At 41.9% G+C, this 27,901-nt stretch overlaps 2 protein-coding genes across 6 annotated transcripts in view; one reads left to right on the top strand and one right to left on the bottom strand.

The window, feature by feature from the left end:
* STARD5 (StAR related lipid transfer domain containing 5) overlaps positions 1–21,779 on the top strand; it is a 135,611-nt gene extending 113,832 nt beyond the window's left edge. For both annotated transcript variants that reach the window (XM_063925938.1, XM_063925939.1), the window contains 5 exons: positions 4,355–4,404; positions 5,005–5,137; positions 9,814–9,931; positions 14,138–14,231; positions 21,322–21,779. In XM_063925938.1, coding sequence (XP_063782008.1) covers positions 4,355–4,404; positions 5,005–5,137; positions 9,814–9,931; positions 14,138–14,231; positions 21,322–21,469 — 543 coding nt within the window. In that variant the 3' untranslated portion in view covers positions 21,470–21,779. The remainder of the gene's footprint in view (positions 1–4,354; positions 4,405–5,004; positions 5,138–9,813; positions 9,932–14,137; positions 14,232–21,321) is intronic.
* Positions 21,780–24,687: 2,908 nt separating this feature from the next.
* The window catches only part of IL16 (interleukin 16), a 208,729-nt gene continuing 205,515 nt past the window's right edge, over positions 24,688–27,901 (bottom strand). For all 4 annotated transcript variants that reach the window (XM_063925927.1, XM_063925929.1, XM_063925928.1 and 1 more), the window contains one exon: positions 24,688–27,492. In XM_063925927.1, the coding sequence (XP_063781997.1) occupies positions 27,317–27,492 (176 nt within the window). In that variant the 3' untranslated portion in view covers positions 24,688–27,316. The remainder of the gene's footprint in view (positions 27,493–27,901) is intronic.

The raw sequence follows: 27,901 nt of genomic DNA, 5'->3' as shown, positions 1-27,901 counted from the left end.
GGAGTCCCCAGCATCCTCTACGGACTAGAAGAAAAAGATTTACCGGTAGGTTTAAAATCTTATTTTTTAACAACGGACAATTCAATTTACAGTTTTTTTTGTTTGTTTGTTTTTTGTTTTGTTTTTTTTGGTGGGGGGATGGGGGGTTTGTATGTACTGTATGTCACGTGCTAAGTACATGGTGACCTGAAATGAGGCCATGTCAATCAGAGAGTTTTTTCCACATTGACTTTTATCATATAATGGTGTAATGGTTAACATTACTGACTCACAGCACTGAGGTCATGGGTTCAAGTCCCACCATGGCCCTAACGTGGTGTGGAGTTTGTATATTCTCCCTAATATTGTTCCCCGCAGCTACTGCAATCTTTTGACTGCCCAGTAAGATCCCGCCCAGATCGCAATCAATATGAAATCCATGATAAATGGGCCCCTATCTCCCGTTATCAACCAAAACTAATCACTGAACCAGGAGCGATCCAGACGGGCAATTGACTGGACACACCAGCGCCGCTCACTCAAGCACTGCCGCATCAGAACTCATAATACTGCGGTTTCAGTTTGGACAGCCCTAGGAAAGAGCTTGCACACCATAGCACGGCTGGCCAGTCAACAGGTGATTGTATTCTATACAGATAAATACATAAACCAGGTCCGTTAACACAGCATATATAAATGCTTTATCCCTAAGGATACACCTTACTCAAATCCCCATCTTTTGGAGAATATAGCCCATATTTATTATCTATCCTTGTATACTGGATCTAAAGATGCCTCTAGTTTTGCCCATTGAGACTGTATATACACCAATTGACTGAACTTTAAGAATTCAAGTTTTTGACTTTTATAATCTATATTCTAAGGTATCTTAGAAAAGTGCGCAGGAATCCTTCTTTTTTCTATTGTTCTATTTGTGGATTGGTGAGATCCACGTTTTGAATCCTGCAGCCTTTTCATCAACAAGGTGCGCTAAGTGTATATTTTCTTTTTATCTTTATCTCCATCCACTTTATCTCCATCCAAGGCTTAGTAAATAGACCCCTAAATAAAATAAGTAAATAAATAATAATATTTGGAGGAAGTTGGACTATCTGTAGTGCAGGCAAATGCAGAGAGGACATTGGTCTATAGCACTCCATCTCTATGTTCTTTGCTCCAGTCTATGGGCCTAATTCAGACGTGATCGCTCGCTAGCTATTTTTTGCAGCGCTGCGATCAGATAGTCGCCACCTATAGGGGAGTGTATTTTTGCTTTGCAAGTGTGCGATCGCATGTGCAGCCGAGCACTACGAAAAAAATTTGTGCAGTTTCTGAGTTGCCCAGAACTTACTCAGCCGCTGTGATCACTTCAGCCTGTCAGGTCCCAGAATTGACGTCAGACATCCGCCCTGCAAACGCTTGAACACTCCCAGAAAACGGTCAGTTGACACCCACAAATGCCCTCTTCCTGTCAATCTCTTTGTGATCGGCTGTACAAATGGATTCTTCGTAAAACCCATCGCACAGCAACAATCCGCTTTGCACCCGTACGACGCACCTGCACATTGCAGTGCATACGCATGCGCAGTTCTGACCTGATGGCAGCGCAGCGAAAAAATCTAGAGTATGATCAGGTCTGAATGACCCCCTATGTCTCATTATCTCAACCCTGGTTAGAGGTGGACTGGATTCTATGACCTATACATTGAGCCATATGCTGTGAATATCTATTTAAGAGTGTGGTGAGTTCTATATTAAATGAGATCTCTTTTGCACGTTTTTATTTAACCACATGGCTCTTTTTAAATCCCTCAAGGATTATTACTATATTAGACATTTTACTTTTTTTCCAATCCATGTATTCATTCACTACCAACTACAGCGGATACAGTAGCTAAGCCATTTTGCAAATGATCTTGTAACTTTTTTTCAGGACATTGTTACTTTTATTATTCACAATCTTATTTTGCCCTGGGAGTTGATATGCTACATAGTTTATTGATTACTTCATTTTTTTGTCAGTTACTACAGTGGCCTGAGGTTCATTTATACAACACATGTTTTTTAATATATTTACCAATATATTCTTTATGTACTACGGGCCTAATTCAGAGTTGATCGCAGCAGCAAATTTGTTAATAGTTGGGCAAAACCATGTGCACTGCGGCGGGAGGGGGGAGTGGGGGGTCGGGGGAGGGGGGGGGGAGTAGGCAGATATAATGTGCAGAAGGAGTTAGATTTGGGTGGGGTGTGTTCAAACTGAAATCTAAGTTGCAGGGTAACAAAAAAGCAGCCATTATTTACCCTGCACTCAAACAAAATAACCCACCCAAATCTAACTCTCTCTGCAAATGTTATATCTGCCATACCTGCAGTGCACATAGGGGGTCATTCCGAGTTGATCGCTCGCTAGCAACTTTTTGCAGCGCTGCGATCAGGTTAAAACTTGGCAAAACTGCGCATGCGTATGCACCGCAATGCGCAGGCGTGTCGTACGGGTACAAAGAGGATCGGTGCTGGGCAATGGATTTAACGAGGAATCCATTCGCACAGTCGATCGCAAGGTGATTGACAGAAAGAGGGCGTTTGTGGGTGTCAACTGACCGTTTTCTGGGAGTGTTTGGGAAAACACAGGTGTGTCCAAGCGTTTGCAGGGCGGGTGTCTGATGTCAATTCCGGGACCAAAAAGACTGAAGTGATCGCAGCGGCTGAGTAAGTCCAGAGCTACTCAGAAACTGCACAAACTGTTTTTGTACCACTCAGCTGCAAAGGCGTTCGCACACTTGCAAAGCTCTGAATTACCCCCTATATGTTATCATATTAAATTCTATTACCTGTCACTTTTGCGCTCACTCTTGTTGTATTTTCATTAACGAGTTTAGGGGGTTGGCTATCTCCTTGTTCTGAGAGAGCAGCATAGAGATTGGTTTCCAATACCCTGGGAATTTTTGGGCTCCTTTTTTTTCTCTCTGTTTCTATCTCTGTTATACCTACTGTATGTCCCTATGTTCTTAATCTTTTCACTGGAACTGTAACAGTTCCAAAATCTGGACCTCCGGGCAGGGTTGGATTGGCTCCCAGGGGTCCAGGGGAAACTCCTGGTGGGCCCCACTGCTTGGGGCAGATCGGTATGGGATCCCGGCATAGGGGATACGGGATGCTGGCTGTCACTATACCGACAGCATCATCCCATCCACCATTATGCCGGCAACGGGGTGAGCGCATCGAGGCCCCTTGTGGGCTTTCTGCGCTTGCCATGCTGTGGGCTCGGTGGCTCGCTTTGCTCACCACAGATTCTATTCTCCCTCTACGGGTGTCGTGGACACCCACAGAGGGAAAATCACGCACCTTGCCGGTTTTCTGGCGGCGGCATTGAACTCCTGTTGGGATTCTGACGGGCGGTATTTTAAACGCATACCTCTGGGGCCCACCTCCTCCTCTTGGGATCAAGGCCCTCATTCCGAGTTGTTCGCTCGCAAGCTGCTTTTAGCAGCTTTGCACACGCTAAGCCGCCGCCTACTGGGAGTGAATCTTAGCTTATCAAAATTGCGAACGAAAGATTAGCAAAATTGCGAATAGACACTTCTTAGCAGTTTCTGAGTAGCTCCACACTTACTCGGCATCTGCGATCAGTTCAGTCAGTTTCGTTCCTGGTTTGACGTCACAAACACTCCCAGCGTTCGGCCAGACACTCCTCCGTTTCTCCAGCCACTCCCGCGTTTTTCCCAGAAACGGTAGCGTTTTTTCGCACACACCCATAAAACGGCCAGTTTCCGCCCAGAAACACCCACTTCCTGTCAATCACATTACAATCACCAGAACGAAGAAAAAACCTCGTAATGCCGTGAGTAAAATACCTAACTGCATAGCAAATTTACTTGGCGCAGTTGCACTGCGGACATTGCGCATGCGCATTAGCGACTAATCGCTCCGTTGCGAGAAAAATATAACGAGCGAACAACTCGGAATGACCCCCCAAGTTCCAGACTGTGCACTTCAACTATACATACTGTATGTTACCTTATTCTGCACAGGACTATGGTGTATTTATCTGCAGTACATTGCTGTTATTAATCTTGTACATTATCATGCATGCACTAGCAGTATTTACTACATATATTTATCAAGGGGCCCAGATCAGATAAGCCTCTGTTGCACCTCCTTCAGTGACCTTCATATCTCAGTCCGACACTGCCTCCGGGACTCATGGGTAAAATGATTGGCATGATTCACTTGTATTGCCCATTTTCAGTATTTTTATTGCACTTTTTTATAACACTAAGATCACCTTAGTAGACCTGCAACATGAAATAAATACAGATAGTTTAATTTGAACCTGTACCAGACTCTATTTATTAATGTATTTTCTCTGTAGGGTGAAGTTTCTGTCTACTGGAAGCCCTCATCTGAATTCACTGGGAACATGTAAGTAACACTTACCTACAGTAATGCATGCAGTGGGAGTAGCCATTTTGTAGACTACTATTTAGCAAAACAATTCACTGGGACTCATACCTCATGTATATGTACATGTAATAATAGTAATAATAACAACAACAACAATTGTTTTGGAGAGGATGAGCTGCAGTCCACCCCAATTAGCATCATCACTATCACATGCAGCTATAGAGCAAGGGAGACACTTACGGCAGCAGTGTGCATGTTAATTTATGCAAATTGGTATGTGCATATATTGGAGCGTGGTTTTCATCAAAGTATTAATTTTATAGAAAACTGAAACCGTTCTAACAGACTCATTAGAAATCTTTATTTCTTTGCAGTCAGGTGTAAGAGTAGTAGTAGTAGTGGTAGTGGCAGTGGTGGTAGTAGTAGTAGTAGTGGTGGTAGTGGTAGTGGTAGTAGTAGTAGTAGTAGTGGTGGTAGTGGTAGTGGTAGTAGTAGTAGTAGTAGTAGTAGTAGTTCAAAATCTACCATTATATTATTGAACAAGTAGAGACATGCAAAATATTGTTTTCAAAATCACTTTATACTGTTAGAATGATGTGGGGTTTTTTTTATATCCAGATATAAAGGAGACGGTATTGTGATTGGAAAACCAGAACATGTTTGGGAATGTTTAAAACCGGTGGCTGGAGGACTGAGAGTTAAATGGGATAATAATGTGGATGATTTTCAACTTATAGAAACGGTTACTGATGTAAGTACATGACAGTTTATTAATCTGTGATCATATAAGAGCTTCAGTGATTCATAACACATATTCAGACTTGCCCGCTAATGCAGAAAGCAGCGCAGTTTTCCTGCATTGTAAGGATGCAGCCGCAATGTGATTGACAGCTGTGGGCGTTTGTGGGATGGCGACATGGCATTGTGGAGGTGTGGCAGGAAAAATGGGGGCGTGACAGGAGAGCTTTGGGGCAGCTGTATGACGTCACATGCAGCTGCTCCGATTAAAATATGGGTACGGAACACCTGACAGCGCAGTCAGGCTGCGCTGCCAGTTATCAATCTTAATTCGATGCATACACAATGTAATGGTGAATGCATCATGAGGTGGCTCAACACATGCTGGGTGGCCTTGCCCTGTGCTGGGCAGCCCCCAGCATGTGAGAAGATGGTCGCAGCTCCCAGACAAGGGAGAGGGGTCTACTGTATGTATGTAGACAGCAGTTCAATAGTCCACTGTCTGCATGGTGGGGTGGTTTGCGTGGAATGAAGTAAGTTAAACCTTCTGGGCTGGAGGCGGACCGCTATTGCATGACAGGGTTGTGGGCGGTATTAGTTGTGAATTCTGATTTGGACTGGTTTTAGTCAGCCTCTTTCCCTTTGCCTTCCCTCCCTCCCTCCCACCCTTTTTTCTTTTCTTTTTTTCTTTATTATTTCTTCTGTTTCTTTGTTTTATGATGGTCATAGATTACTTTCGATAGCTATTTGTCTGGCGGAAAAGAGCGTCAGGTTCACTGTTTTTGAGTTAGTAGTTGCAGTTTTAGTCGGTTCTGGTGCTGTTTGGGTGCACTCACCTTTGTTGACATTTATATCTGTTGGACCACCCTTCAAGGGGTAGAGTCATCACCCTTCAAGGTGGGTAGTCAAGGTAGAAGGTCTTCCCTAGATTACAGGTTTTCTAGTTATTAGATTGATTTTAATAAATAGTTATCAATGTTCTGCCAAATGCAAGTCTCTGTGTCATTATTTTAACAGTGTAAGTTGTCTTAATGCTTTGCTGGTATGCAGTGGGGTACGGCCCTCGGCCGTTACGAGGTTTGTATAGTACGTGCTGCAATTAAGTTTTTAGATGTGTTATGTGTGTTAGAATATTGTTTATACTGTATGCTTAATTTGAAAACTTATATACTTTATGTGTTTTCGTTAATTGTTAATAAAGTTTGTTTTTAAAAGAAAAAAGTTATACAGAAAACTGTAAACTAAGTGGTGGTGATAAGTATGCACATTATGTACAGTTGCTGCAGTTTAAGATTTACTATGTGTATATATATATATCCAGTAAACAAGCAGCACTCACGGGATTTCATCAATAAACGGGTACAATCACCCCAATTCTTGCAACGTTTCGGTTTTATTGCAAACCTTCGTCAGGCATATACAAACTAGTAAAAATCTCTTACCGTTATCACAAATGTATCACCATGTGCAACAGAGTCACAGGGAGTCCAATCAATCAGACTTCTACTGATGTCATTCAGCCTGGACTGATTACGTGTCTAGAAGTGCATTAACCCTTCACCACACTATGAATACAGAACACGGAGGCAGGTTATAACACAGTTGTTACAAAAATGCTAATGCTCATATACATAATGACATCAGACATAATATACCATGCTAATGTTAAAAGTAAAATCAACTGTGATCAGAATGATCATGTATAGCAGCTACGCAGAAAGTTTCAACTTGATTTAAGTATTAATCCAGCCTGTTCTTACAGGACACTCAAATCATACAAAAAAAGCCTCTTCATAAAAAACAATTAAATGAGAGAGCCTCATTAAGTCCCTTTGGAGCTATGGTGTTAAGCCTGTCAATCCAACGTGCTTCGCATTGCAGTAATAGCCTAGATCTATCACCCCGTCTCCTACTTTCTGGGATCATATCTAGTGCTGCCTTAATGGCACTCCTATGCTGTGCCATTAAGGCAGCACTTGAAGGAAAGGTGTCTGAACAGCCAGTCGCAAAGCATTTTAAATTATGCTCACATCCCCTGTCATCTTTGATATACAAAATTATAGATATGATCCCAGAAAGTAGGAGAAGGGGTGATAGATCTAGGCTATTACTGCAATGCGAAGCACGTTGGATTGACAGGCTTAACACCATAGCTCCAAAGGGACTTAATGAGGCTCTCTCATTTAATTGTTTTTTATGAAGAGACTTTTTTTGTATGATTTGAGTGTCCTGTAAGAACAGGCTGGATTAATACTTAAATCAAGTTGAAACTTTCTGCGTAGCTGCTATACATGATCATTATGATCACAGTTGATTTTACTTTTAACATTAGCATGGTATATTATGTCTGATGTAATTATGTATATGAGCATTAGCATTTTTGTAACAACTGTGTTATAACCTGCCTCCGTGTTCTGTATTCATAGTGTGGTGAAGGGTTAATGCACTTTTAGACACGTAATCAGTCCAGGCTGAATGACATCAGCAGAAGTCTGATTGATTGGACTCCCTGTGACTCTGTTGCACATGGTGATACATTTGTGATAACGGTAAGAGATTTTTACTAGTTTGTATATGCCTGACGAAGGTTTGCAATAAAACCGAAACGTTGCAAGAATTGGGGTGATTGTACCCGTTTATTGATGAAATCCCGTGAGTGCTGCTTGTTTACTGGATATATTTACAACTAGAAAGAGGCGTGTTTAGGGAGTAGTCCAAACTGGCGCTGTGCAGCTTAGATGTAACAGATTTCAGAAAATGTCACCACATTTAAATACACATACAAAAAAACAGAAATTTGAAAACTGCAGTACACCACAAGTGCTAAAATACATCATACAATATCACCATTACATCCCTTTTGGGTTGAATGAAGGGTTTCTTTTAGCGAAGTTGTTTCCTCAATTCAGACCATTTGGATAAGAAGTCTCCGATATCGAAGGCATAGAAGAAAACACAATAACAATAGACAACCAATGTGTAGTAAGTTTTGTTAACACTTTTTTTTAATTAATCAGGTGGATAATAATGTCTCTAAAGGGACTAGAGTGATTCCAAAGCGTACCCCACTCACACTTTAAATGGGGGCAATAAGCACATCTGGGTTTCTTTTATAGAGGTGACGACTTCTACCACTCGTATTCCACCCGGTGTGATACTCAGGGAACTCAATCAAATGAAGGTGTAACTCCTGTGGTTTTTAGAAGAGAAAAGCTGATGTGTACCCCAACACTCACACTCAAAGGGCAGGTGGAAAACACATCAAGGTATCTTTCTCTCCCACAAATGGAAATAGTAGTCCAATACAGCGTACCCCAACTCACAATTCAAGGTGTTGTATGACTCCTATCAAGGTATCATTTGGTTCCAGATGAGAAGTGGTAATTGTAACTTGAACCATGCAGTTGTTGAATGTCCCCCAAAAAACTTAAACCCCACAGCGGAAGATAAAAGGGGGGTACATAAAATTTATTTAACAATACATGAGACAAAAAAACCACAAAAGACGTGAAGAGAACCATATGCAGCAGCACATAAAACAATTGGATAAAAATGGCAAAGAGGGTTTGCAAAGCCCACTCTCAAAGATTAAAAATGGGAAAAAAGACGAAGATAATGTTCCAAATAAAAGTCCAAAAAGTAATAAGCTACTCACACTCCTTTTGGACTTTTATTTGGAACATTATCTTCGTCTTTTTTCCCATTTTTAATCTTTGAGATTAAATATATATATATATACTGTATATATAAATCTATAACTATAGCACACATGGACATTGACTTATTTGCATTAACTCATGACTAAAATATGCATGTTTATATCAGGTTAAGTGCATAATCAAAGCCTGGGTACATGCCTGGGGCTTTTGAAATGGGATCAGTATGTAATCCCGCCTGACGGAATACCGACACTGGAATCCGACCAGCACAATCCCGACAGGGGGGCGAGCTCAACGCAGCCCCTTGTGGGCTTGCTGCGCTCACCATGCTGCGGGCACGGTGCCTCGCTACGCTCTGCACACTAATTTATTCTCCCTCTATGGGTGTCGTGGACACCCACAGAGGGAGAATATGTCGGGATTGTGCTGTTAGGGATTCCGGTGTCGGTATTCCGACCGCCGGGATTCCATCCAGCGGGATCTTGACCGCATCCCTTTTAAATGCTAGGCTGCCCCCTTTACTCCCCCCTAACCAGCTGGTCATTGTGTGTGGCACTCATTCACTGCTGTACGGCTGTCCTACTGCAGGATAGAAATGCCCATGAGAACCATGGTGTCACAGAGCCCTCCCACTAAAGTTGGGACAGTGGGAGGTATGCTAATATAAAATTTGTAAAACCTGCAGAGTAAACTGGAACTTGGTGTAAGTAGCTATAAAATGCTGGATCCAATTGTTTTTTATTTTAAAATTGTAATACTGATCTATATAATATTATATTCAGGGTTAAAATGTAATTTCTGGAGTCATATACTTTTCTTTAGATGATATCGTTTACCTGTAGAGTTTAACTTCATTCATTTGCAGATATTTTACCAACATGTTCCCATTAAAGCTCCCACTAAATCCATCAATTTAGTAACATGAAATGGTAGGAAAAGAAACTATTGTGCTTTGTAACAGTAAATCCTTGTGATGTGAACAGAGGCTCTGCGGGTACAACGTTTATAATTAATAGACTGTCCTTTACAGGATATCTCTGTTTGTCGGACTGTCACTCCATCAGCAGCCATGGGTATTATCGCTCCTCGAGATTTTGTGGATGTAGTGCTGGTCAAGAGTTATGAGGATGGTTCCATAACATCTAATGGTGAGTGTTTTCCAGTGCTAGGACATACACACTTCTTGTAACTGTTTTGGTTTCATTTTTTATTTTATTAACCAGGCTTTATAACAGTTCCAAGTAGCACAATTTCCTTGCTCCTTTTGTGGATCCATTTCGGCAGTAGCATTTAGCCATGCCTTACCCAAGCCACAGTGTCTTATTATGTGCACCTTACAAGGAATAAAGAGTTAACTGACTCTTAAAGTAACAACATTTGTATATTTAATTTACTGAATGTTATTATTGGTGGGGACACATTCAATATGGGGGTGTAAGGGCTTGTGCATATGGCCATTAAATAAGTCCAACTCCGCTTGCTCCTTAGACGTCATTGACTTCTGTGGAGAGATGTCGGTTGCACATAGGGCATGTCTTACTGTACTTTCCTATCTTTGCTCCGCTATCTGCGTTGATTGGATGGCTTTCTGCACTGTATTGACATAGATCACTAAATTATCATTCCTGAAATCAATGACGGGAAACACTACACATAGCCAAGGTCATACACCAATACTACTGGTGTGGGGTCTTAAGGACAATAAAATGGCAGAAATGATTGCTATGAGCTGTGTTTAGTTTCCCAAGTATTTCCCTAAATATAAATATGGTGCACACTCAGAGCATGTTCACCTGCTTGGCTCATATGTAGTAATAGCAGTGACAGTCACAGACTTCACACTGGGGTAGATGTATTAAGCCTGGAGAAGAGATAAAGAAGTGATAAGTGCAAGATGATAACGCACCAGCCTTCAAATCCGTAATGACCGTTTGGTGCGTTACCACCTTGCGTTTATCACTTCTTTATCCCTTCTCCAGGTCAATACATCTGCCCCACTGTGTACTAAACCCCATTTCTTAAGGAGAGTATCGTACTCAGAGCAAGGAGGAAACTTTACATTTTGGGTGAGGAAATGCCTAAGAAATGGCCCCTGAATAAGGGTACATTCTCTGGGGAGTCCTGTTTAACATGCTGACCCATGTGCAGGCTAGGATTGTTATTGCTAGTACAAATATATCCCATTCAGAACAATGATTATGACACTGTCAACGCACTTTTATTTTGGGCTTAATAACATTTTTTACAGACAATTATTTAACTCTAGCTAACATCTTTCTTATGTATATGAAAGTACCCATACTGTATTAAAATATTAACGTGATTCGCGATATAAATCTGTAGCTACAATAGTGTATGGAGATAAAATGCATTAAAAATAAGTGTGCGCTCAGATTTATTGATCTTTGTCTCCGAGTTCGAACAGATTAAAACCTAAGAAATTGTCAGTGTACTGTCCCTCTGGTTTATTGAGGAACCAGTGATACTGTAAGTGGTAATAACACAGTATGTACCCAGTTATCAATGAATGCAGAATTTGGTAAACCTGTTGTGTAATGAATCTTCACTCTTATTTACCATATACATGTACCGTACATGTTCCCCCTTACAGAAATATGATGGCAACTTTTACAATTTATAAAGTGATATGTTAATATAATTATTTAAATAAATAAATGTAACTTGTGATAATCACAGTTGCATATAGTAAGGGTGCCTGTATTTGAGGATTATAAATTACCCTGTTCTAAAAAGATTATGGGGGTCATTCGCAGCGCAGTGATCAGGTGAAAAAACTGCATTTCTGCGCATGCGTATGCCTCGCAATGCGCACGCGCGATGTACGGGTACAAAGCCCTTTGTAGTTATGCTCAGGTTCTAGCGAAGTTTTCAGTCGCACTGGCGGCCGCAAATAGATTGACAGGAAGGGGGCGTTTCTGGGTGTCAACTGACCGTTTTCAGGGAGTGTTTGCAAAAACGCAGGCGTGTCTACAAAAACGCAGGCGTGGCTGGGCGTTCGCTGGGCGGGTGTATGACATCAAATCCGGACACAAATAGGCTGAAGTGATCGCAAGCGCTGAGTAGGTTCAGAGCTACTCAGAAACTGCACAAACTGTTTTTGCAGAGCTCGGCTGCACATGCGTTCGCACTTCTGCTAAGCTAAAATGCACTCCTCAGTGGGCGGCGGCATAGCGTTTGCACGGCTGCTAAAACTAGCTAGCGAGCGATCAACTCAGAATGACCCCCTATGTCCTTTCGATTAGAAGGATTTTCAGGATTATCTCTTAATAACCTAATTATTTGATGCTTCTTTATAAAATACTATAGATTATAATAATATGGGAGTCCAGCAGTTCTATTTTAAGTACAAAATATGTTTTCTCAATGACATTAAAAAATAAATAAGGCAACAGAAAATGTGATTACACATTATTAATGCATTTTATTTTCATATACTCTTTTCTATCCATGGTTTCATTACTTGTTTATAAAGTAGAAATCCTTGTAAAAGTTATTTTAATAAATGACCAATAAAGGTTATGTTTTATAATTAGCTCATGTACACCTCACTTCTAGCTGATTTCTTTTTTCATGTGTCTATTAACCACTTAAATGGCAATTTTATTTTCCAAAAACTGCTGAGAAATAGTTTTTTTAAATGAGTGAAGTAGGTGAAGAGCGTGTATTTAAATGTATCCAAAATCATTTTATTGAAAAACTATGATATTTGTAAAATATTGTTTTTTTCGAACATCAGATAATCACCATCGGAACATCAGAAACCATAGTAAACATTGTGACTTTCATTTCCCTAGTGGCTGGGGGGGTCAGTGTATGTTAATTTACAGTAACTATGCAGCCACCGGGTGGGGGTCCTGCCATGCTGAGCGATCAGCAGCACGGCAGACACTGGGTGAGGGTGTCGAGAGGCAGAGGTACCGGGAGGTCCCTCTGTGAGTGGTGGCTGCTAGAAGATTATCTTCCGGCAGCCAGATACTCTGTGTATCTGACTGGTCACATTGTTTGTGACCAGATCAGATAACACTCTACCTGTTGTGGTGGCAGACGATACAACTATGCCAGGCAAGTGGTTAAATGATCTTCTAAGTTAGCTTGATATCACCTACTCCTGCTAAGGATACAAAAGTTAAATTGGCTGTCAACATTGATGTGTATAGACAAGAAAACAACAAGGTAGCGCTATTGGTCATAAATGAGAATAGAAGGTCATAAAAACAACACAATTTAATTAAAAGGAGCAAAAGTTAATATACAACATATTGTGCACTTGATAAAAAGAATAATTTCCTGTAAATGTAGACGAGCGTAACTCCCACTAGGTATAATGGTATTAGATATAAGAAGATTCAAAAAACCTGCTCCATTATGATTAGTCCCAAAGCAGTTCCATAGGAGGGTATTACAACACAGTTCGAAGAAATATATTTACCACCGATATTGGCAAGGTATTTAAGCGAAAACAGCGTCCGCAAAGGCAGTTCCTTGTTAGGTGGCAGCTTGTGTTGGTTGTCAGTTAAGACAGTCCTCCATCCAATGGGTTCTATGCTTGGTAGCAGAGTGGGATTTGGTTCAGTTAACAGTCTTCCAATCGCTCAGTGGGAGTGTTTGGAAGACTGTTACCTGAACCAAATCCCACTCTGCTACCAAGCATAGAACCCATTGGATGGAGGACTGTCTTAACTGACAACCAACACAAGCTGCCACCTAACAAGGAACTGCCTTTGCGGACGCTGTTTTCGCTTAAATACCTTGCCAATATCGGTGGTAAATATATTTCTTCGAACTGTGTTGTAATACCCTCCTATGGAACTGCTTTGGGACTAATCATAATGGAGCAGGTTTTTTGAATCTTCTTATATCTAATACCATTATACCTAGTGGGAGTTACGCTCGTCTACATTTACAGGAAATTATTCTTTTTATCAAGTGCACAATATGTTGTATATTAACTTTTGCTCCTTTTAATTAAATTGTGTTGTTTTTATGACCTTCTATTCTCATTTATGACCAATAGCGCTACCTTGTTGTTTTCTTGTGTATATATCCTTGGGTCTGACCAACCCCTTTTTTGTGCAGCAGCTGTGGTGAACCCCCTCATCTAGCGCCAGGTAACCACCTAGGTGGTATTCCCTTCATCTTGCAAATTGATGTGTATAGGAGTGATGTGAGACTAACCTCCTTACTATGTACAATGCAGTTATTTCTACATTTTACATTATTTAACCTTCCCATCAGTATAATATTTAGATTTTACTTTAGCTTGTGATGTGTAATGATTGCTGTCCAAATGTGAAATATATTAAGTAACTATATTATTTTCCATGTCATTTTAGCTACAAATGTTGAACACCCGAGCTGTCCTCCCCAGAGACACTTTGTCAGAGGCTTTAACCATTCCTGTGGCTGCTTCTGTGTTCCTGTTCCTGGGTAAGGAGAGCTGCAACATCTCCTGGTGTGGGCTCATAGTTACCTGCAGTGAGACCATCTATATATCATTATACTGTGAATAACTTATGTTTCCTGGATTGAAATGTTGAAAAGTGGGAGTACCTTCATCTGATATGCACAAAGCAAGTAGGGATCTGCATAGCTGTGTTATGTTGCATATAGCATTTGTAAAGTATCTCTGCATGTGCGACGTCAAACCAGAAATGTATTTGATTACTGTTAGAAGGAAAAAGGAGCCACTGTTTACAATGAAATACACACACACTGAAGAAGCCTCTGTGATTGTTTAGCATGAAAAGTCACCTAGCTATGCAATGCTGAGCTGGTCATACCAAAACCAGGAGACCCATGGTTGGCAGTAGATCCTAGAATGGTCGAGACTGTCACAATCACAACCGTGCCATGGGTGCTCTCATGATTTCTTTGCACTGAGACACAGACTTTGAGCACTAACAACTTATTAGATCAAATACAAATATTAGTAAATGTTGTAGGGCTGGTCGTCTTTGGCTTGTCACTGTACATGCATACAGAGCACTAGGGAAGGCATAAGGGAGCAGATGTATTAACCCGGAGAAGGCATAAGGAAGTGATAAACCAGTAATAAGTGCAAGGTGATAAACGCAGCAGCCAATCAGCTCCAATATGTAAATCAACAGGAGCTGATTGGCTGCTGCATTTATCACCTTGCTTTTATCACTAGTTTATCACTTCCTTATGCTGTCTCAAGGCTTAATACATCTGCCCTAGGGTTTCCTGTGTCAGGGACATGGACATTTCTATCTCAGAATTTACATATTATTATTATATCTTGCTCAGAATTCAGTGTTTCTCCGGCAGGGTCCACAGGTTATCCACAGGATAACAATGGGATATGATGAAGCGACAACAGATTTGCACCAATCTGTCAAAGCTTTTCCGGCCTCCCAGCATACAACGGGCCCATCCATATATCCCCGCCTCCTTGCTCAGGCAAATCATTTTTTTGTTTGGTGCGGCAGGAGCCGGACCATGATTAGAGGGCTGCTGGTTTTTAGCAGGCCTAAGCTGGCTTATTTTATTTTTATAGTCTTACTATTTTTTCTAGAGTGACCGTTCTAAACAGCGTCTTATATGTACCTTAAAAAGAGTCACTCCAACAACTCTCCGCCGGGTCGTGACAACGTTTACCCACGAGTACAGTGCTGTTTCGGCGGGCGTCTGTGTTGGATATACTAGCAGGTCCAGCAGACGTTACCAGGCTGTGGCCGGAGCACGGGGAGAAGGTAAGGCATCGGTTCTGCTTAGTAGGGAAATACGGACACAGCTGCACTGTTTTGGGAGGAGACTACCAAACAGTCGCCAACGCCACAAGTGCACCAGCGCTAGGCCTTAGGGATCAGAGGCTCCAGGAATAGTATGAGGCTGTGATCCCTAGGGTTGATGTCAGCAGTGGGGAGTCAGACACTCTCCTAGTTGCCCCTCCCCCGGTTCATAACCAGTTTCCTCCGAGTCTCCCGCCATGAACTGTTTCCTGCTTCCGTCTCTGATGCTATACACGAAGGGGACCCAGTCGCAGCATAGGCGGCTGTGTGACTGGTGCGTTGGTATTCACTGAGTACCTGTGTTCACTATAGGTTCATGGAGCCGCAGTGTACACTAGTAGCATGTGGATCCACTCAGCGTTCGCTAATGTATTGATCGGTCTTGGAAGTGAGGTGAGTCTCCTTGTATCCCACTCTACTGAGTACAGGTAATACAGCACTAAGTCTCTATCTACCCTTTTGAGTACGAATAGTTAGATAAGTGCTTATTGCATATGAGTCTGTATACATTTACTGTTTCTTTTGCAATTGCGTCTGAATACGTTAGATCTTTTTAAACATGATGCAGTAATATGTTCTCCTACATACTTAAAATATAGTTGTAGTTGATGATATGCTCATATCGCTTATTATACTAATGTATAACATGTGACTGACTGCTAGTGTGATTGCTGAATTTACTATATTTCTGTAAGTTTGTTTATTCCAATCCTCAATGCTGGTGCATGGATAGGGTCAGATTGTATGTCACTTTAAGAAGTTTAAAGTGATTACAATCACAAATTGTGTAGTACATTGTGGAAGTGTTGATTATTTATCATGTCTAAGAGTGGCAAAGGTGAGGAAGGTACACTCACAGCAACACCAACACTCATATCATGTTTGTCTTGCAAAGCTGTGTTATCCTCTCAGGATCTGGTTCAGGATGGTTTGTGTGCAAATTGTGTTAGCATTCACCAGGGGTTAATGAAAAATACAAGGCAGATTCACGTGCAGATGGATCCACCTTGGGCTATTTTTGCACAGACTTTATCCAGTATAGCTGAACGGATAATTCCTCCAACTCCTGTACCAGGGATAGGCTACACTATCAACCCTTACATGCAGCTCCCCACCTATAGTGTATCACTTCCATTAGCAGTCTCTCAAAAGAAACAAGCTGGCTACACATGATTCAGATGAAAGCTCCATAAATTCTACTTCGGCATACGAAGAGGAGGAGGAAGGTCTCAGCTCAGTGGATATAGCCGAGTTAATTAAAGCAATGAAAGCTATTCTATCCTTAGAGGATTCAACAGAGCCTGTGTTAAAAACCAAGGCACCTGTGTTTAAACGTCCCAAAACAGTTAAGACTGCGTTTCCAGGGTCAGATCAGCTGACGGAAATTATGGAAGAGGCTTGGGCTACGGCCAATAAGAAGTTTAGAATTCCTAAGAAATGGAATTCCAGTTATCCTCTTCCAGCTGGGGATTGTTTAAAAATGGAGGTGGCTCCTAAAGTAGATACGTATGTAATTCGATTAGTGCGAAAATCTACATTACCTTTACCTTCAACATCATTATATGAGGTCTCAGATAGGAGAGCGGATGGTTTTCTAAAAACCATTATTTCCCTGTCTGGGCAGTCATAAGGCCAGCCATGGCTTCAGCTTGGATGGCAAAGGCAGTGGCTGCCTGGGCTGATACATTGGAGGGGGATTTTTCAATAGCTTCTAGAGAGAAAAAATCCCATATAGCTCATATAAAACAGGCTGCAATGTTCTTGGAAGAAGCAGCATTGGATATGGGTACTATTTCCTCCAGGGCATCAGCTTCAACAATAGCTGCTTGCAGAGCAGTTTGGCTACGTACGTGTAAAGCTGATTCAGAATCTAAGAAGGTTTTGGAATCTTTGCCCTTTTCTGGAGATATTCTTTCTGGCAAAGAATTGACAGATATTCTGGAGTCAGAAGCAGACTCCAAGAAGGTCAAGTTTCCTTCCACATACAATTTCAAACCTAAAGTTCCGGCTTTTTGGCCCTTTCGGTCTCAAGGTAAAGCTAAAGGAAAAAGTGATGGCAAGCAGCCCCAATACAACAAGTCTGGTTAGACTAAAAAGCATTGGACTACCAGAGGACCGGTTGGGAAAACAGATAATAAGCCATCAAACTGATGGTGTGGGCCTCCACCTGGGGGACCCCAGGGTGGGGGGCTGACTTCTTCAGTTTGCACAGATCTGGCAGCAGTCTACAACAGATGCCTGGGTGCAGGAAGTGGTATCTCTAGGTTATGCTTTTCCCTTCAAGAAGCACGCTCCTCAAAGGTTTTTTGTACCAGCCCATCTCGGGTAGAGAAGAAGGCCAGGGCTTTGTTAGAGGCAGTTCAGAAATTGCTTCACTCAGGAATAGTCATTCCAGTTCCTCCTGCACAATGAGGACAGGGTTTTTACTCCAACCTGTTTGTAGTTCAGAAGCTGAATGGGTAATTTCGGCCCATTCTCAATCTCAAAGTACTGAACAAATATATTTGGGTACCTCGGTTTCACATGGAGACGTTACGTTCCATCATTTTGGCCATGGAGCCAGGGGATTATATGGTATCCCTGGATATACAGGGTGCTAATCTTCATGTTCCTATAGCACTGTCCCATCAGTGCTATCTCAGGTTCGCTATCCTCCAACAGCATTTTCAGTTCCAGGCCCTACATTTTGGGTTAGCCACAGCTCACAGAGTAGTTACCTAGATTATGGTGGTAATGGCAGCTTATCTCCACCAGCACGGGATAAGAATATTTACATACCTCAACGATCTTTTAATCCTGGCACGGACGCAGTAATTGCTCTTATGTCCTCTGCAACAGACAATAACGTGTCTGCAGAACCACAGGTGGCTCATAAATTGGGCAAAATAGTCTCTGGTTCCGTCACAACAGATGACTCACTTGGGCGCTGTACTGGATTCAAGTCTTCAGAGAGTAACTTTACCTCTGAACAAGATATCCAAAGTTCAGTCAAGGATTCAGGACTTGTTACACAGTCAAAAGGTATCCATTCACGCAGCAATGCGTGTGATGGGTTTGATGGTGTCATCATTCGACATGGTGGAGTATGCACAATTCCATTCAAGGCCTGTGCAGCGTCTGATTCTTGCCAAATGGAATGAGTTGCATCAGCCGATAAAAACACAGACTATGGTTCTTACAATAGAAGTAAGTAGGTCATTAGCCTGGTGTCTACAGACATCCCATCTCGACAAGGGGAGACCCTTTTGGATATCAGATTGGGAAATTCTGATGACAGACGCCAGTCTCCAGGGCTGGGGAGCAGTGTCAGGAAGGTTGTGTTTTCAGGGGCAAAAGACCAAGGAAGTAAGTTGCCTGCCAATAAATATATTGGAACTTCAGGCCATATACATGGCACTGATTCAGGCAAAGGAAATTCTTCGGGGAAAACCAGTCCAGATCCGCTCGGACAATGCAATGGTAGTAGCGTACCTCAACCATCAGGGAGGAACTCGCAGCCGAAAAGCGATGAAGGAGATAAGTCATGTACAAAAGTGGGCAGAACTTCATCATCCAGCCTTGTCCGCAGTGTTCGTTCTGGGAGTCCTAAACTGGGAAGCGGACTTCCTCAGTCGACACGCCATTCAGGCAAGCAAATGGGCTCAACAGCTGGAGGTCTTCCAGACTCTAGTAGACAAGCGGGGGTTGCCAGAGATAGATATCATGGCGTCCTGTCTGAACAACAAAGTGCTCGCATACGGGTCAAGAACAAAGGATCCCAGAGCGATCTTTGTGGATGCCCTGTCGGTGAGGTGGGATTTTCGTCTGGCTTATGTGTTTCCTCCAATCACCCTATTACCCAGGGTGGTGAGGAAGATAAAGCAAGGAAAAGGTGTTGTGATACTAATAGCTCTGGCTTGGCTCAGAAGACATTGGTACACAGATCTGCAGAGGATGTCGATGGATGTTCCACTTCTACTCCCTCAACATCCAGATCTACTGATGCAGGGTCCTTGTTATCACAGACATCTGGATCGACTGTCTTTTACGGCGTGGCTCTTGAAACCTCTATCCTGAAGTCAAGAGGATTCTCACAACAGGTAATTCAAACTATGCTCAGAGCAAGGAAACCTTCCTCAACTCACTTTATCATCGAATATGGCAAACCTATATTCATTGGTGCAGTGAACGGAAAATGACCCTAAGACTTTCAGAGTTTCCAGGATCCTACCATTCCTTCAGGCAGGAATGGATAAAGGTTTGAAGGTAGCTTCCTTGAGAGTGCAAGTGTCGGCATTGACTATATGGTTCAAAAAGAAAATTGCCAATTTACAGGATGTGCGTACTTTTTTCCAGGGAATGCTGCACATTCAACCTCCTTTTGTTCCTCCTACAGTGCCTTGGGACTTAAGTCTAGTCCTGAAAGCCCTTCAAGTTGCCCAATTTGAACCAATTAATAAAGTGGATCTTAAATGGTTGACAGCTAAAGTTCTCTTTCTACTGGCTATGGCGTCAGCTAGAAGAGTATCAGATTTAGGGGCATTATCATGTCATTCCCCATTTCTGATTTTTTTTATCCAGATAAAGCAGTTCTCAGAACTAGATCTGGGTATCTTCCGAAGGTGGTGTCTAAATTCCACCTTAATGAAGAAATTGTAGTCCCAGCTTTCCAGGTGCCGGGCCTTTCTGCGGGAGATGCATCGCTGCACGTGGTCCGTGCATTAAGGATCTACGTGGATCATACTAGTGCCATCAGAAAGACAGTTTCTCTCTTCATTCGCTATGGATTTCACAAGAGAGGATGGCCTGCTGATAAGCAGACACTGGCAAGATGGCTTCGGATGACGATTTTAGAAGCATATTCTTAGGCTGATCTCCCTGTTCCGGCTAATGTCTATGCTCACTCTACTCGCAAGGTAGGTCCATCATGGGCAGCACAACGTGATGCTTCAGCAGAACAGATACTGTATGTAAGGCAGCCACATGGTCTTCCATTAACACATTCATTAGACATTATGCCTTGGATACCTTTACCTCTCATGACACTGAATTCGGGCGAAGTATTCTCCTGCCCAATCAGGAGCGTCCCCACCACTAAATTGCTTTGGGAAATCCCATTGTTATCCTGTGGATAACCTGTGGACCCTGCCGGAGAAATATATACGTTATGGTAAGAACTTTCCGTTGATAACGGTATTTCTCCTAAGTCCACAGGATCCACAGGGATCCCACCGTGACACACCTGATTTGAGGATCCTTTTACTCACTAACCTCTTCCTTCTTGTGCAGAAAGGTGTGCATGTGTGTTCTTATCGCCTGATTAGGGATATCTATGATGCTCCTGCCTTGAGCTTTGGAATACAACTGATTTGCCTGATCAAAGAGGCGGAGATATATGGACGGGCCCGTTGCGTGCTGGGAGGCTGGAAAAGCTTTGACCGATTGGTGCAAATCTGCTGTCGCTTCATCATATCCCATTGTTATCTTGTGGATCCTGTGGACTTAGGAGAAATACCGTTATCAACGGTAAGTTCTTACCATAACGTATATATTTCCCTCCTTCTGCCACTTTCATGTTCCATTCCATATCCATCTACCACGTATGTGCCCCCTGTGCAGCGATGCTACTACAAGGAGGCCCAGACATTATGTAAAACCCCGTCTCCTCTCTGTGCGCCTGACTATGATTAAGGATCACTTCTTTTCCGTTTTGCATTATGATTAACAGTGACTACATGTCATTTAATAAATTCATTATTATTGTTCTTCTGTGTTTTATTTTTCAGAGATCCAATGAAAACACAAGTTTTAAGCTTTTTCCAGACTGATCTTAGTGGCTATCTTCCGAAATCTGTAGTGGAATCATTTTTCCCATATAGCATGATTCAGTTTTACAGCAATCTCGAAAAAGCTGTGAAAAGCTTAGAAGTATGACACATAGCTCTTACCATTGCTACACAGAGGTCACAGCAGCTCTGGCTGGAAGAGATTGAGGGATGGGAAACTACCACCTATGCGGAAGACGCCTGTACTGCTCAATGACTGCACATAGGCACTTGTTACTGTAGTATGATTATTTTATTTCATCTGCATATTTAACTTTTTTTTTTTTACCAATGAGTGTACCTACCGGTACTTTATATGTTTCTAGGAGAACAACCTTAATATATATACATTTTTATGGACTATATTTAAATGTGTTACAGTCTTATGAACATCTATATTATAATAATCCAACAAAGTCTGTCCAGAGTCAGTCACTCTGTCCCCTCCTCTACCCACCAATGGCTCCCACTAGGGGGTACAGAGTAAAGGAGTGAGATGTGGTGAGGTGGGCAAAAGATGTTGCTCTCAGGGAAAGGAGAGACCCCTCCACCCGGAGAATGCCCGGTCCCAGTTTGACAGAACACTATATTGTGCTGTTTTAGAGGAGTGCTGGTAACTGAGGAGTAATAGTAACTATTGAATCTGTTGAACGGTCTCACAAAATACATGGTGAAGGGGGTTTACAAGGGTTATGGTATAATAGGTCAACACAAAAAGTTTGACATGCACAAGGTCGACGTGTGAAAAAGATTAAAAAAAAGGGAATGGTCGTCACATGAAAAGGGTGACATGAGTTTTTCATCTTTTTTTGTGTCAAATTTTTGCTTCCAGCACATGGAACCCCAATAAGTGTACCACAATCCTTCGTATGGCTCACTTCGGGCAAGGTTACCATTCTCAATTGTAGTTCACTTGGATGGTAAAGTATGAATAAGTTGAAAAATGAAAAAATAACATAAACCTCATGTCGCCCATATGTTGTGTTGAACATTGTCATGTCAACCTTTTGACCATGTCGACCATACGATTGTAGACCATTTAGTGTCGACTTATCATCCGGATACCATTTACAAGAGTGTGACCCAAATGTTAGCAATGGGAATAGTTATCACAGAACAGTAGTTTCAGCTGAGATTTAGTACACTGCAAATGAGTATGTTGCCCTCGCATAGGGGTATATTCATTGATGTCGGATCCTCTCCGATGGTAAGGATCCGACATCTGAGTATTCAATTAATTCAGTTTATTAAAGTTGGATTGACATTGTCGGAAATGGGGCCAAAACCTGTCGGAATTGGCCGCCGCTTCCGACAAAACACGTGGATCAGCAGCTATTCCGCCGATCCACGCGTTTTCCAACAAGTCGGAATTCCCGACTTGTCGGAAAATCTGAGGGGGCATTGAATAGGTTGGAACCCTTTCCGACCTAAAAAAGTCAGAAACTGACGTCCTTCCAACAAGACGGCAGTTTCCGGCAAGAATTGAATACACCCCATACTCTCTGTCAGGGCCATAATAGGGGTGTCTGATGGGTGCTGTCACTCAGGGCCCAGGAGGCCGCACAGTCGCTACCCCATGGCACCTGCATGTGGCCTGCAGGGTGCCTGGATTGCATCTTGCAGCCAGTAGGCCTACTGCAGAGCCAACAGGCATGCACCCTGCAGCCTGTGGTGCTGCCCAGAGCATCCTTATGACTCTCTGGGCAATGCTTTACATCCCAGAGCCATTAGCCCCTCCACCTATGAGTGAAATCATGAGTTTAGGGAGTGGGGCTCTGTTACGGTGCTGCTCTCTATGCTATAGTATTATGCAAAATGTAATAAAAGCTGAAGTTCTCAAACTGCACAAGTCCTATGAAAAACCATTTAGTGTAAATAGAGGATATATAGGTAAACTTTTTGGGATCCGGTCTGAAGATCGACAGTGTCTAGGTCAACAATGTTTAGGTCAACCACTATAGGTCAACAGTCACTAGGTCTACAGGGTCAGAAGGTCGACATGTTCTAGGTCGAAAGGTTAAAAGGTCGACATGAGTTTTTAAAAAAATATATCTTTTTTTTACATTTTTCATACTTAACGATCCACGTGGACTACGATTGGAACGGTAATCTGTGACGAGCGAAGCGGTAGCATAGCGAGGCACCTTGCCCGAAGCTCGCTTGCCATGCAAGGGGACACGGTGCACTAATTGGGGTTCCCGGTCACTCTAGAAGAAAACAACAACAACAAAAAACTCATGTCGACCTTTTGACCAGTCGACCTAGAACATGTCGACCTTCTTCTGGACTTTTCTCTTAATGAATGATTGCTATCACCTGTGTTGAACAGGTTACTGGATAAGAAAGGTGTTTCAGCACAGGTGATGGCAATCATAAATTAAGAGGGAAGTCCAGAAGCAGAGCATTCTGTCCCTCCTGGAGAGGGTCATGTTGGGAGGTATGGAAATGTAGAAATGAACCCCTTCCTCATACTTGCCTACCTGACCCTCTCCATGAGGGAGAAAATGCTCTGTTCCTGGACTTTCCTGGTAATGTATGATTGCCATCACCTGTGGTGAGCTAGTTAATTGATAAGAAAGGTGTTTCACCACAGGTGATGGCAATCATACATTACCAGGAAAGTCCAGGAACAGAGCATTTTCTCCCTCATGGAGAGGGTCAGGTAGGCAAGTATGCCCTTACTGTTTTACCTTATTGATAAAATAAACAATGAGAGAGATTTTATTGCCTGAGCAAACTGCAGAACATAGGGGTGTCCTGGTTTATATCACCACTAATCCAGCGGTTTCTAATCCCCCAAAAAGCAACAACTTAACCCAATCTCTGCTTGATAAATGTACCCCTCATTGTGTTTGACATTATTCTACAATCTATAATTTTGCTACTAGCAAGAAGACAAGATACGTAAAGTGGATATTATGCAAGATTATGTTAAAGGTTTTACCGGCTCTGGACCTGAGGCGGAGTATTAGATGTTATTTCTGTATAAGACTATGCCATCCCTTTAAACCAGGACGATCATGGATTAAACAGGTTCTGTGGCTGATTAAAACCAGGTGAAACACAGGCTTGAAGTCAGCCAGCCACAGAACCTGTGTAATTCATTATTCTCCCAGTTTAAAGGGATAGTATGGTAAGCCTACTTATGCTAAAACAGATACAGGTGCAAATTTACTTATTTACACCCATATGCATATGCCATATACAGTACACTCACATTTTCGGTAACTGGCACTGAATACAGCAAATGAAAAATAAGTTCTCAAAACAGGAGATGATTAATGTGTCACTGATTGTTCACAGTTATCCCATTTGATTATCATTAAATTAATTAGAAACTTTTTTTATTTGCAATTACAAAACCATATGTATTTACATATGTAATATATACCCACACAATTAGTAGACTATTGATGAAAATAGGATATTGCATAGATTCAGCTGGTTCCATATAGATGTTGTACAGACGGTGTAAACCTGGTTTTTGTCACATTCCATGCAACAGAAAAGGTCTAGATATTGTGATTTAAGCGTTAAGAAGTAATCTGCTGTTAGACATTTTTTTTATATCCTAATTCATAATATTTTGTGTAACAAAAATGAATGCTGCTAACATAAAATATTTCTGTAGCTCTCATTCTACAATAATCTGTTATGAAAACCCCCAAAAAGAAAACTTTCTGTGCAATTACTTATTGCCACCAGGGATAAGCACAGCATTTCCACCACAGAGGAAATTACTGGATGATTGTAATTCACAGGACAAGATGCTACATCCCTGAATGATGAAACATTCCTTCATTTCTGTATTACAGCCTGTTCAGAATTTCTGGTTATGTACATTTGCTTAATTATGTTCATAATGATTGAATAGCAATCTGCTTGTCACACAACAAATGCCAACATAAATCATAATTGACTATACTAAAAGCCTACGGGTGCAACATGTACAGAATTCGTCATTACATTAGCATACCTCCCAACATGACCCTCTCCAGGAGGGACACAATGCTCTGCTTCTGCACTTTTCTCTTAATTTGTGATTGGCGGCACCTGTTTTGAACAGGTTAATGGATAAGAAAGGCGTTTCAGGACAGGTGATGGCGATCAGAATTTAATAGAGAACTCGAGGAGCAGAGCTTTCTGTCCCTCCTTAAGAGAGGGTCATGTTGGGAGGATGTTGCCGTTGGTGGAGTTTTGGACTTGGGAGGAAAATGTGTGTTATGATCAGAAAGGATGAAAGATGGTAGATGAGGTGGCTTAACACAACATGGAAAAAGTCACATGGAAATGGCAGTGCAGCATGAGGTTAAACAGATTCACTATACATATCCTTTCCCCCACTGTCTGCTAGGTGGCACATGCCATACATCAACCTGTATTCCATATAACTCAATCTTTAATCAACATCCCTAACTATGTCCAGCTGGTACTGTGTTTGTTAAAGTGGCTGGTGGCTAACTACATGGTAGGACAAGGTTAGGGATCCCAGCTCTGCCCAATCTGTCTCTAGCACGGTTAACATACTATACTGTACTGTATTAATAAACCCAACAAGGTTCCTGTTTCCCAGATACAGTATATACTTTATTCTTAACCTATGGGGATTCACACCAAGGGTGGTATTCAAATGATGTATCACGCCCAATCTCCTTTCTAAAGTGATCCCCGTTATCGCGCATATCGTGCCCATAGTAAATATAAGGATTATGGGCACCCTCGCTACCCCAGGGGTAGTGAACTGAAATGATTATACCACGTGAATCAGCAGAAACAGAACGGGTGTGGAAGGGGGTGAAAAGAATACCGCCCCAAGTGTATGAATGGTAGCTAAGTCATACTCCCAGGACGGAGCTTCTGGACTTCTTTTTTACTGTATGATTGCCATCACCTGTGCCGGAACACCTATCATATCCATTAACCTGTTCAACACAGGTGTTGGCAATCATACATTAAGAGAAAAGTTCAGGAGCAGATCATTGTGCCCTCCTGGAGAGGGTCATGTTGGGAGGCATGGCTAAGTGCCAAGCACTTTCGGCTGTGAGCAATCTCAGACATATATGCACCAGCCTGTAGTTTTGCATAGGATATATGCAGATTCCAACTAGTTTCAGAACCTGAGTGACTGCTCTAATATATATATTGTCTACATTATCTACAGTACAAATGCTATTTAACTTCCATGTGTTTTGTCTAGTTCAACAAATATCATTCCTCTAGACCAGAGGTTCTCAAACTCGGTCCTCAGGACCCCACACAGTGCATGTTTTGCAGGTAACCCAGCAGGTGCACAGGTGTATTAATTACTCACTGACACATTTTAAAAGGTCCACAGGTGGAGCTAATTATTTCACTTGCGATTCTGTGAGGAGACCTGCAAAACATGCACTGTATGGGGTCCTGAGGACCGAGTTTGAGAACCTATGCTCTAGACCCATTAATTAAAACATGTTTCATCTCCTTATATAAATAGCTTATTTATATGTGTGTTTAATGTTGACATTCTGCTATATCATATTATAACATCCAGCTTCAAATGAAAAAGATCTCTTTACATAGCTGTAAACAAAAGGAGTATTCCTGTAGTTGCAGCAGGGTTCTCTGAGGTTCCAGCTGCAGCCATACTGCATATAATTCACCTTTTTCAACATCTTATGGCACCATCAAATTAGAAATTGGAACATGTATACAGTTCCGTAAACTGTGGCAGCTGCTAATGAAAATTGCTACACTGATATTCTGCCTAAATATATGTAAATATTATGGGATTTTTAAGGGGAGTAGAACTAAAAAAAATAATAATAATTAACTCCAGCTATTCCAGGTAGTTTTGCTTTAACGAAACATAGATGAGTCCACTACTATTTTTGAATAATCCACTGAAGAAATAAAATGCCAGGCGAAAAATTAAGTTGTATATTTTTGCTGTCCATTCTGCTCCATCATGCAGTTCTTCTTATTGGAACATAGAGCCAGAAGTGCTAGTTCTCCTAATGACAGCCTGTACTGGCCCACTGGGTAATGTTTTAATGGCAGTCCAGGCCTCAAACCGAGTGAGGCCTTTCAAAGTGATATTTCCCAACTGCAGTAACTCATCTCCAGGCTGAACAGCATCGTTCTTGTCTGACACACCTACAAAAACAAATAACAAGTGATTTGCACCATTAATGCCAAGGTCTAGATGACAGGTGAATTCTGGTGGACAGGTGGTTACTATTCAGCTATTAACATATTTGAATTATCTACAGCACAAATGGAATTAAGCTATAAAGAATGAACACACTGGAAACTTTATGCATGAGACATAGACAATGTAAATGATTGCACACAAAATGATAATGTGTACTTTAAATAAGCAACATCGGGGGTCATTCCGAGTTGATCGCTAGCTGCCGTTGTTCGCAGCGCAGCGATCAGGGTAAAAATCGGCACTTCTGCGCATGCGTATGGTGCGCACTGCGCACGCACGACGTACTTTCACAAAAGCCGATGCAGCTTTACACAAACTGGAGCGACGCTTTTCAGTCGCACTGCTGATCGG

Source organism: Pseudophryne corroboree, chromosome 6 (genome assembly GCF_028390025.1).
Source record: "Pseudophryne corroboree isolate aPseCor3 chromosome 6, aPseCor3.hap2, whole genome shotgun sequence".
Taxonomy (NCBI): Eukaryota; Metazoa; Chordata; class Amphibia; order Anura; family Myobatrachidae; genus Pseudophryne; species Pseudophryne corroboree.
This window is presented reverse-complemented; position numbering and strand designations above follow the sequence as displayed.